Source organism: Echeneis naucrates, chromosome 1 (genome assembly GCF_900963305.1).
Source record: "Echeneis naucrates chromosome 1, fEcheNa1.1, whole genome shotgun sequence".
Classification (NCBI taxonomy): Eukaryota; Metazoa; Chordata; class Actinopteri; order Carangiformes; family Echeneidae; genus Echeneis; species Echeneis naucrates.
This window is the reverse complement of record NC_042511.1, coordinates 1,431,510-1,443,315: the sequence shown is the minus strand read 5'-3', so window position 1 is coordinate 1,443,315 and position 11,806 is coordinate 1,431,510. Positions and strand designations below refer to the sequence as shown.

The 11,806-nt window shown below is 43.6% G+C and overlaps 1 protein-coding gene across 1 annotated transcript; it reads right to left on the bottom strand.

Moving 5' to 3' along the window:
* Positions 1–2,885: 2,885 nt before the first annotated feature.
* On the bottom strand, positions 2,886–8,131 carry LOC115035583 (aspartate aminotransferase, cytoplasmic-like). The gene is made up of 9 exons (XM_029493510.1): positions 7,939–8,131; positions 6,100–6,281; positions 5,688–5,811; positions 5,467–5,579; positions 5,141–5,245; positions 4,871–5,021; positions 4,613–4,778; positions 4,171–4,313; positions 2,886–3,977 (listed from the first exon to the last, which is right to left on the bottom strand). The coding sequence occupies exons 1-9, from the start codon at positions 8,045–8,047 to the stop codon at positions 3,838–3,840; spliced, it is 1,233 nt and encodes a 410-aa protein (XP_029349370.1). The 5' UTR covers positions 8,048–8,131; the 3' UTR covers positions 2,886–3,837.
* Positions 8,132–11,806: the final 3,675 nt, after the last annotated feature.

Genomic DNA, 11,806 nt, shown 5'->3' with positions numbered 1-11,806 from the left:
GACCACATGGATGGAAGATACCATTTTACCACAGTACAGGGGGGAAGGGGGCGGAGCTTTGTGGAACTGCAGGCTCCTCATCTTCACAGGTTCTTCTTGCTGATGCTTGTCTACAAAGGAATGGCTGTGAATGTAAAACATTTTCTACTCTGTACAGCCTTCTCACATGTGATCACTTCTCTAATGGAGCGAAGGAAACGACGGACAGGAGACGCCAAAGATGTTGTTTTGTACACACTGCTCCAAAATGCACAGGAGGAATCTCAACAAAACAAATGAACTAGTCGCTTTGTGTTCAGGCTTTTAATCTGAAAGGTCGTCTGTTTAAAGCTTGTTAGCTCTATCGCTTATTTACAACACATTGGTGCAAAAAACTATTCATTTTTTTACCATCTATTTATCTATAAACAAGTTTTTTTATATCCAGCTTGTGTCTGGATGTCCATTTTTAAACATTTTTCACTTTTCAAAAATAGTATTGGACACATTTCTCTGTCATTCTGGCTGAGAGGCAACAGTTTGCAGAAACACTCCGGACCCTCAACACTGTCCCATTGCTAAAACGCTGATCCTGGGACAAATGGTTCTGCAAAAGTGGAACAACAAGCCCAGACATCAGTATTCCCATCAACGCCAATCAATACTCAATTATGCTGGAACAAGGAGTTCAGCTGTCACACATAGGAGGATGCAAGCTGCCTCAACAGCTGTTTCCCTTTGTTCGGTGTGTTTGATTTATTGTTTCCACTTCAAATTTAAATCAAGTCCAATCAAATTTATTTATAAAGCGCCAAATCAGCACAGAGTTCCATGAAGGCTCTTCACAGAGAGCAGGTCCAGACAAAACTCTGTACAGAGTTCTTAAAGAGACACAACGAATCCACCATGACCAAACACTTGGAGACAGTGGAGGGCAAAAGTTCCCTTCAGGGGAGCTTGATTTAAAGTTAACTAGTAAAGTTAACAGCAGCATCTGTCTTCTTCCATTCCTTCTGGCAAAAAAACAAGCAATTATCCAATTATTTAACTTTCCAAACGATGATGAAGACTTCAGCCCAAAACTGGCTCTGGTTCTCCTCCATCCAACGTTTTACCTGGTGAAATAAAGGCCAACCACAATACTGGTCTTGGTAATCCTAAGGTTTTTGCATTTGCAGCAGAATTAGTCCAGAACATATAGTGTGTCAGATTTCTTCTTACCTGTGCTGCTGATCTCTGAGCAGAAACGTTTCTTAGATCCAATTTAATCATTTGATTTTCATTGATCCAAAGATGACATCAGCATGTTTTTCTTTTCCCTACTGTCTGTTTAGAAATCCGCCGTTGGGCTTTTAGTCCTGATTTATTCATCATCACAAGCTGTGAACCTTTTTTAAAAAAATCATCACTCATTTCAGCCTTTTTCATCATGAGATCAATTTCAACGATGCCCTTTTCTTTAACTGGAGTTAAAAGGAAACTGAGCTCCTGACTTTATGAGAGCTTTTCTCCCATTTATGAACAACACAGTGTTCATATTATCGGGTTAATGATGGTGAGCTTCACTCCACAATGTCTGCTGTCACCAGAAAGTGTATTATATGGATTTTTGTTGATCAAAAAGCTGCTCCTGATTCAGATGTTGGTGATAGCAGAGAAAAGACCTGAAACACCAAACATATGCGAAGACATTAGATTTAAAAAAAAAAAATGAATTAGAGGTGGAACAAGAAAGTGACAGCCTGAAAAGAAATGAATTCTATAATAAATCTTTTTCTTTGCTCATTTTGGCCATCTTTTAGCATATTGCTGGAATCTGACATGTGGAAATAGTTCTCAGTATATTTTTCCTTTGCTGCCTCCTGGTGGCTTGGTGGGGGGGTGGACATTAATATACGGGGGAAGGATGGAAACGGTGTGTAAACTAAGCCTTAATAACACAAACTGAACCTCCCGAGAAGTTTCTGGACTTCAGGCAGAACTGGGACGTTTTTGCTTCATTTGTTTTTGTATAAAAGCAATACTGAGAGCATTGAATGTAACGCCTGAGTGACTCAGCAGATTGTGGATGGAAGAGCGAGGACATGCAGTTTTTAGTCACACCAAACTGAACACCAGTGGCGTTCATTTCGTCAGTAAGTTACATGTTTTGAAAACACTAAGAAATAAGATGGTTTTTGTAAGTGGCTGCATCTTATTTGGACGTGATTTTGGAGCTTTAACATTGAAGTTGTGTTGCTTCTGACTACTAACAGACTCACTGCAGCCTGATTTTATTATTATTTTTTAAGCCCACAAAAACTAGCTGAATGTTCAAATTCACATTTAAGTTGTGTTGATTGTTGCAGCTCGTGTATTTAACATAAGTCACATTTCCTGTTCATGGTTTTATCGTTTATACTGCTATGGCTTTAAATGACTTTCCAGGATAAGATTTGTTTCATTGCAACTTGGGAGTGTTTGGGGGGGGGCGGGGGGGGGGGGGCACGGGAAATTTACTCACAATTAGAAAGAGTGTGTATTTATATATGACTGCTAATAAATCCTGATATACACAGCCTCCAGCTTTCACTGAGGAATCCATCAGAGGCTGGGGAGGGGGAGGGGGTCTCACTCTGCTCATTAGCTGATGAGGGAGGGGGGGGACACGAAGTATCCCTCCCCTCTGGGTGGAAGACATTAAACCTGCTGAGTCACTTTGCTGCATTGGAGTGCCAGCTTCAGCCAATCAGCATCGTTCTCGGAGGTCAGAGCCGGATATCTCAGTGATCTTATATACACACACGCACGCACGCACACACACACGCAGACACGCACACAGACAGCTGGGTCGGACTCTCGACAGCTTCGGGAAGGTTTCAGCAATAAAAAAAAAAAAAAGATCTGACAGAGAGCAGAGGTTGGTTAGTTGTTGTGGTTTATAATTTATTTCATGAACACATACCACTGTCGAACAACACATGATGGGAGTGTAGCTAACATCAGGCTCCATGGTCTGATCAGAGTGGCTCATTACGACAACTTCACTTTGCATTGGTTTCCTGTAACATTAGGGCACAGCAGGGTTTGGGGGTGAGGAGGTCAGGTGGCAGAGAGCTGAGAGGTGAGTTTTGTTCAGTGATGGCACAAAAAGTCGATTTGTTTGTGAACTGACAACAAATCCCTACACAGCTGCACAGATTGAAGAAGGCAAAATAAATTCAACACATGACCTCACGACAGACAGTAACCGTTCACATCCATCTTTGGACAACATGAAGTCTGCTGGGACTGAGCTGATTGTGCTGATTAGTTGTCTCCTTTAACTGAGGTACAATTAAAACTAAACAACTGTAGAAACAAACATAAATGATTGATTCTTAACGGACCGAGGTGATGCGGAGTTCAGTGCTTGAGCAGGAAATAGGACCTCTAACGGTGAATACATCTATTTACATGAACTGTATCTGTGCAGCTATTTGTTCCATCCTACAGGGACGTCACATCTCATCCCTCAAAGTGCAATAAATGAGTGACTCTCACTGACCGACATTCTGAAGTCCAGTGTGACAGAAAAACTCACAGCTGAGTGGGGAAGTATGAAGAGGAGTGATCTGGATAAAAAGAAGCTGGACCTTTTCATCCTCATCTACAGTTAATAGTTCAAGTATTCTCTTGAAGTCATTGCATCTCCCAAAAGATTAACACAGAGATTCCTTCACCCTCCCATTGGTTCAACTGCACAAGACAGACAAGTCCTTCTGCAGTTCATCCAATCAGAGGAAAGAGAAGCAGGGGATGGGGGCGGGGTTAGCACAGACATGATAGCACTTCCTGTGGACGCACAGGAGGCGTGAAGTGAGTGGACAGGGAGGGGGCCTACTGGACCTTGGTGACGGCCTCGTGGATGGACTGGGCGACATAGTCGATGTTCTTGGTGGTCAGGCCGCACATGTTGATGCGGCCGCTGGCCATCAGGTACACGTGCTTCTCCTTGATCATGTACTCCACCTGTTTGGCTGCAACACACACAACCACACAGTGACGTCACAGAACAGAGTGATTTGGTTTAATAATATTTTTGAAAGAACTGAGTTGGTCTTTTCTGTGATTCTGTCACAGTCTGCTCATAGCCGTCATTTTCATTCTCAGCTTTGATGATAATGACAAAACAGCTGTGTGTCCGAGTGTCTGTGTGTCTTTAGTACTCACGGTTCAGGCCGGTGAAGCTGAACATGCCGATCTGCTGGGTGATGTGGTCCCAGGTCCCCGGGGTGCCCAGAGCCTGGAGCTTCGCCTTCAGCTGATCCCTCATCAACAAAACCCGGTCTGCCATCGTCTTCACGTTACCCTTCCTGCGGGTGGGGGGGGGGGGGGGGGGGGAGCAGGGAGACCACATGATGTGAATTTCCCCAAAAATCTCAGCTATGTGCAAAACCGCCAACTGTGCAACTGACAGGACAAACTCTTGATAATAAACCTTCAGTTCCAGTTCAGCATGTTTCCTCCTCTGGAGAATTTACTAACCCCTGACGTCTTAAATAAAGCTGAGACACCGTGCTTATGTGTGACTTCAGGTTATAACATTTAACATAAATTTAAAAGTTCATCTGTGAGTTAGCCAATGTTAGCTCTAATGCTAAATGGGCCGTACCATTCGGCGAACAGCTCAGGGCAGTTGAGGGTCTTGCTGACGATGCGGGCTCCCTGAGAAGGAGGGTTGGACCAGGTCGTCCTGACGATCTTCTCCATCTGAGACAGGATGCGGGTCAAATTCTCGTTGTCCTGGGCAACCACCGTCAGGTTTCCCACTCTCTCATCTGGTAAGAGCAACAGTAGGAGGAATCACATGATTCATGTTCCTGTTAAAGCGTAAATTACAGGGAGGGGGAGCATTATTAGGAGTACTCACTGTACAGGCCGAAGTTTTTAGAGAAAGACTGAGCTATGAAGAGCTCAAAGCCCTCAGAGACAAAGTACCGGATGGCCCAGGCGTCCTTATCCAGGCTTCCAGAGGCAAAGCCCTGATAGGCCGAGTCGAAGAACACAAACAGCTTCCTCCTCTGGAGAAGGAAAGAAGGACTGGAGTTAAAAAACATAAAAATAAAACATGTTCTGATGACTTTGCCATCATCCCTGATCAGCCTGGTCTGAGAAGCTGCACAAACAATCTCTTTTTCACCTTCATGATCTCTGCGATCTTCTTCCACTCGTCTGGAGTCGGGTCGGTGCCGGTGGGGTTGTGTGCGCAGGCGTGGAGTACAAAGATGGAATGTTCTGGAGCTTTCTGTTGACAGAGGAAGACTTGACCGATCAAAAGGACAGCTTGCATCCATTCCTGCAGATGCAGTTTTCTTCCCTCATTGCAGAATTCTTCTACAGGTCAGTGCGTCATGAATATTCAGATTCATTATAAAATGCTCAGATGAACCTTCAGAAGTCACTCAAAAATGGACGTGACAGATGTTAGTCAGGTGTAATGGCTCTAGGACTCCGGTCCCTGCTCACCTCCAGGTCATCCAGCAGCCCGGTGAGGTCCAGACCCCTTTTAGCAGCATCCCAGTAGTGGTAGGGCCGGATGTCTTTGAAGCCAGCATCAGCAAACACACTGTTGTGGTTCTCTGTTAGGGAGAGACTCGTTAGTTCATCCTGAAGAAGACTTGCTGTTTCAGCTTCATCACTAACTGGTCATGTGACACTTTTTTTGGTGTATTTCATCCTTTACTAACCCCAGGTGGGCGCCGACACGTAGACGGGCGTAGCTGTGTTGTTGGTACCGTTGTACCAGCGCCGCAGGAACTCTGCCCCGATCCTCAACGCTCCGGTCCCACCCAGAGCCTGGACTCCCCCGACCTGAGACAGACGAAAACAACAACAATGATGATGATGAACTGCATCAAACAGTCAGGGGCCTATTGGTACGTTTGTCTGTTGCTTCAGACATTGTTGTCTTTATAAAACAAGAGGTCACCTCTGATTGGACACTACAGGGAGTCACGATCAGAGCGCCAGTCAGGGACAGCTAAATAGCATGCTAACTTTAGTAGAAGAAAAGGCGCGATGGAGACAACAAGTAACATTATCAGAATTTAGCATTTCTGAACTTTGAGAATAAAGCCCCTCCAGCTGTGTGGTGCTCACCCTGTCCTCCTTAATGGCAGTGCTGTCGTCTCCCAGCGCAACTTTGGAGGAGGCGGAGCGGAACTCAGGCAGACCGAGGATGGGCAGGTACTCATGATTCAGGCTGTTGTCCTCGACGATCAGCCGCTCCACCTTCTTCACCACTGGCAGCACCCAGGGCTGGCAGTCATCGGTACGGTAAGCTGGGGGGACACAAAGCCATACGCACAAAATGAGATATTTTTTAAACTACATGTGAACATGAAGTTGTTGTTATCATCTCCATCACCTCTGACCTCAACATCTGAGTGAAGAAAAGACATAAAAACCAATGTCACTTTCTGTCACTTCCTTTGTTACTCTCATGTAATAGCGGAGACTAAATAATATCAGTATGGCCGTTGTCTGAAACAATGAGACCAAAGACACATAGAGCGACAGAGAGTAAAGAACAGTGTTTGATTTCAGGTCGTATGCTCTCTGAAGGTCACCGTTCATAACTGGCCTGCGTGTGTCACATAGTTGGCTGTTCAAGAACTCGGCTCCCTCATACTGTACTGAATCCTCAGCAGAGCTGTATCGAATGTCAGGCCTGGAGCTGGGCTCAAACCTGAGGGTCAAAACAAGTTAGTTTGTTGTTTTAAGGTGAGCGAATCAGCAGAAGGGAAACTTTACAGCAGCGAGAACGACACAGACTTTTCTGGTCAAGGCGTGAGCTGCTGCGGGACTCACTTCACACAATCAAACTCCGGCGTGTGCACAATGGGATAAAGTGATAACATCAGCTGACTTTAGTTTATTGAACTGAAGTCTATTTTTCTGTTGTACCCACCCTCCCAAAAAAAAAAAAAAAAAAAAAAAAAAAAAATCTGCTCAGCTGGGTCTCCTCAGCTCTTTGGATCCCATTGTCCATTATTTACATTCATTTTCTTGCTTTATTTAGTTGCTATGCAAAACTTATAAGAAGTGCCTGCTGCAACCTGGAAATTTTGGGATCAGTAACTATGCATTTTGCTCAAATAACCATAATATCGATTCATTACATTAAATCTCAACACTTTATTTTTAATTATTGTCCAAAAATGCAGTAGGTGTGATCATGCTACCACCAAAAATGATCATCTGTGAGTCACACTGAACATCAATAATTAAGTATGAGTCATATGGAGGAAAACAGACTTTCAGGTTTGTACAGCTCCCATTATTAACTCCAGTTTGGTGACATCAGCTGCCCAACAAACTTCATTATTTCTACTGTTGGCTGTATATTATAATTCACATCTATTAACAGTCCAAATTTAGTCTATAAACTGTTTAAACAAGCTCCTCGTTTCAGCTGTGCACAAAGTAAATGGTTGCTTTTAGTTGGAAATGTGAACGTTATTAATGCTGGTGCCTGAAGGCATCATGGAAACCGGCAGAAGTGTGGTTCAACTCATGGTGCGTTCAAGGACAATACAGAGAAACCAAAGCCAAACACGTTCAGCCATCAGGTGAGTCCCAGGTAGGGCGGCCTGGACACGGAGCCCCGGCCCCCTGCCGTGTCTGCAGATCCAGGGGGGTGAGATGTGCACCACCACGGAAACGTCAAAATGAAGCCGTTAGCGCTGAAGCTAATGCTAGCTCGTAGCGAAGGTCAAATCAAAGGGATGCTGGTGTTTGTTAGCATGCTAACACCAAGGCTACTCCAGTCAGGGACACGAGGAGCTGGAGCTGGCCGGGGGTCGGGGGGTGTTGTTGGGCTTACTCACCGCTACAGCCAGGTAGCTTAGCCTTAGCCTTAGCCTTAGCCTTAGCCTTAGCATTAGCATTAGCATTAACATTAACATTAACATTAGCATTAGCATTAGCATCGCTTACCTCCCACTCCCAGGTTCACCTTCTGCGGGTGGCTGTCCTCTCTGAAGTCGGCCGTCAGTTTGAAGACGGCCACCGGGGGGGCCTGCGGGACATCGCTGAATATGGACATGGCTCGAGCCGGAGCGGTGCAGGAGGAGACGGACAGAGAGACTGAGACAAGCCGGGCTGACTTCACCTTCACACCGCAGGACAAACCGCGTGCGGACGTCACGCCGTCAGCCACGTGACAATGACGTAGTCGGTGAGAGAACCAATGATATTACAGTAATGAAAATAATGTTTTTTTTATCGATTATTGTCAATTAATTAGTCAATTAATTAATTCGTTGTCTATTGAATTAATTGTTTTAATGACTTTGTGAATATTTACTATTTGCACCAAAAAAAAAACGGAATGTGTGTCTGCTAAATTAATTAAAGTGTAACATGTAGCTTCTATCATATATAGTCATGTTTTGTGGTTGAACATCATTAAGTTATGCTATTTTAGCATGATGTGCAATAACTCAGCATTTCGTAAATTCAGCTTTGATGCTTTTTGGGTGTACAGCTCCAGAACAGAAGGTGGCAGAAGTGTGGGAGCAGGGAGTTCATGTCCCAACTTTACTGCCAGACGGGCAGCACGCAGTATTTTAATGTCAGGAATATGATTTCATTTGACATCTTTTTTTTTTATTTCTTTCCAATGATCAAAATAATAAAATTACCTGTATTTTGATCTTCTTCTTTTATCATGCTGAGACTGCAAGGGGAGACGCTGAGTGTAGTATCTGCAAGACTTAAGATTTGTGGCAGAGTTAGTTAAATGGCCAGACGACATAAATTCAGCTTTCTTTTAGCATTGTTGTAAGGAGATACAATTTGCAGCAATTATTTCACATTTTGTCTCTCTCTCTCTCTCTCTCTCTCTCTCTCTCTGAATAGATCTCTCCTTCACCCTCATTAATTGCTCTCTCTTTGGTCATCACAGAAATTCAAGAGTAAGTTTGTTGGGTCACTCACCTCACCTGCCACCCCGTCGCAGAAGTGTCCCGGAAAAGGTGGCCCGAGCGTGTAGATAAGTAAGGATGAGATGAAAAGGGGTAGCTAAGATATATCAAGATAGGATTGGCTAAGCCTGGAGATGCAAGGAGTGCAGTGTGTGTTTTCAGAGTACGAATGAGACTAATGCACTGTAATAGGCTACACTACTCATGCCTGTATTCAAATTACCCGTGTAATTTCAATGCACATCTACATATCAAGAATTCTCAGAAGCCTCTGGAATTGACAACATTTAGTTGTCCTTTGTGTGCTTGTGCTAGTCTTTCTACTGAAAGAGATTTTTTCTCACATTTAGGCATTCATTTCAAGGGCCATGAAACTGTTACCTGTGTTTTCAGGGATTGTAATTACAAAATGAATATCCACGGAACATATCACTCTCCCAAAAACAGGAGACAAAAGCCCCATACGCTAAATGATTTCACACCAGGCATGGTGACTCCAACTGGAGTTTCTCAAGAGTTGTCTGACAATGCAGAGCAAGATGCATTGAACTCAGATGACTCTGCAATGGAAATAAACAGTGCTTTCCCAATGAAGATGTGGACTCTACCAGACACAATTCAACAAAATTTAGCTGCAGCTTGATTCAAACTTGAACATTTTGCTCATGTGCCAGCCCGAAAAATTGATGAGTTTGTCTGGATGGCCTGTTGTTTTTGTTGTTCCTGAATTCACATATGATTGTGAGCTGCAGCTGGAAAAAGCCAACGCTGCATTCAAAGCAACTGGAACTTTGCTCGACCCTGACATCAGACCTAAAACTGCTATTCTTGACGGTTTAGCTGAAGCAATTGTGCAGTACAAAGTGTACCCACTGATGGTGAGTTTGAAGAGGTAGCAGAAGCTTGTATCATCACATCCATGTTTGAGAGAACCAGGCTCTGCCACTGGATATGGTGACTGGAAAGTTAGTTTGAAGTATAAACTACAGAACCAACTACAGAAGGAAGCTCAAGCGGCTCGGATGCCCAGAGGTTGAACTAAATTCCTGAACAAATTAACCTGCAGAGAAGAAGCTGATGGTGTGAAGAAGCCCAGAAAAGCTGAGGTGCTTCATCAGGTGAATCTGCAGACACTTGAGAAGATGAGGGAGACCCTTATTTCAGGAACAATGAGGACACAGTGGCAGCAAACCGAAGCCAGTGAAGATGATGGAGATGAGTTCTGCCAGCAGAGGCCAGTGTGACCACACAGGAGGGTCCGGCCCCCCAAACCATACAAACATCACATACTGTGACAACAAACTCATCATTCAGTCATAATACTAAAGATGTGCCACACGAACGCTGCCAAGTGTTACCAATTATTTTAGAATGAATGTTTTTCGTTCTCTTCAGCTCCTCTCTCCTTCAAACTCTTCACTGATTCCCTCTTAATCCGCAATGGAAGCTTCAAGTGACAGAAACGTGGCAACCAGTCTCCCCCCAAACTTTATATTTTATACTTGTTAACTGTCAGAATTGTTGTGTTATGAACACATTGTGTAAAAAAACAGGAATAAGTGAGGAACATCCACATTTTGAAAGTAAAAACATGAAGTATGTTCTCAGCTGTATCTTCTTTTCATTGGAGTTGAGGCTCTTTTCAGCGTTTTGTCATCAATAAATATTTATTAACGAATATGTATGTTAAATAATATTAGAAAATTAAGGTGGAGTTAATTTAATAAATGAACTAAAGCGGCTCGGAGACTGATTGTCACTGTTGGATGAAAGGTAAAAAGAGGAGGCAGCCATGTGTGGCCTCAGTAGGTGGTTCCAGTTTCCTGTTAGAAAACGTACAAACATTCAGGTGTGTTTTTCTCTTCTCCTCTTCCTCTCTCGCTCTCGCTCTCTCCTGTGTTTGATCTGAAGTGTTTGATGAATAGCTTCGACTTCACGTCTGTTCAGCCTCCACTTCCAGCCCTCCTGCAGCCAGCGGTGTGTTTTTGTGTCACTGAAGTGTGACACTCAGAAACACACACACACACTGACACCTAACTGTCATTTAAACGAGTAAAAACCAAGCCAAACTCTCACACACATACATTCATACGTATTCTAAACCTCAAACAACATTAAACCTCAGAGCTGCAGCTCAAAGACGTCTCTCAGATCTGCTGCTGCTCTTCGCTCACTCTGTCACTGCCTCGAGATGATGAGGCCTCCTTCTCTGTTCCACTCTTCCCCTTTTTCCTTTCCCTCTCCAGAAACACTCCGGTGAACCATCAACAGTGTTGGATTTCAAAGGGGCGAGGAGCTAATGCTCCTGGATGAAGCTGATTGAGTCAATTTGTCGACATGACGGACGTTTTGCGGCCTCGGCTCCTGGTGTCCTGCTGACTGCAGGCTTCGGGGCTGACAGAGGCTTTTCAGACATTTTTCATGAGGGTGAATTTAAAAAAAAAAAAAAAAAAAAGGAGGGAGACAGATTGGACCAAACCTTAATCTGACAGATCTGAATCTGAAACCACAGTAGGTTTATAAAAAAACGAATGTATTTACACCCAGCTGGAGTCCGCTGCACCTTTAAAGCATCAGGAACCTTTCCAAACAGTGAACGGGTCACAATATCAGAAAGATTTAAAGGTGTTATCAGAGTCGTAGGTGAGTGATCCCGAAGGTGTACCCCATAAAAGAATTATTCACATATAAACATGTTTAACTTCCATCCAAAAAAACAAACAATTAGATAAAAACATAAAAATACACACACACACATAATTACATAAAAGACCAGTTTAACTATATAAAATAAAATCTGGTTTTATAATAAATGCACATATATGTGTTAATGTTTCTCTTATAAATGACAAACATGTCATTTATTACATTTCTGTGTT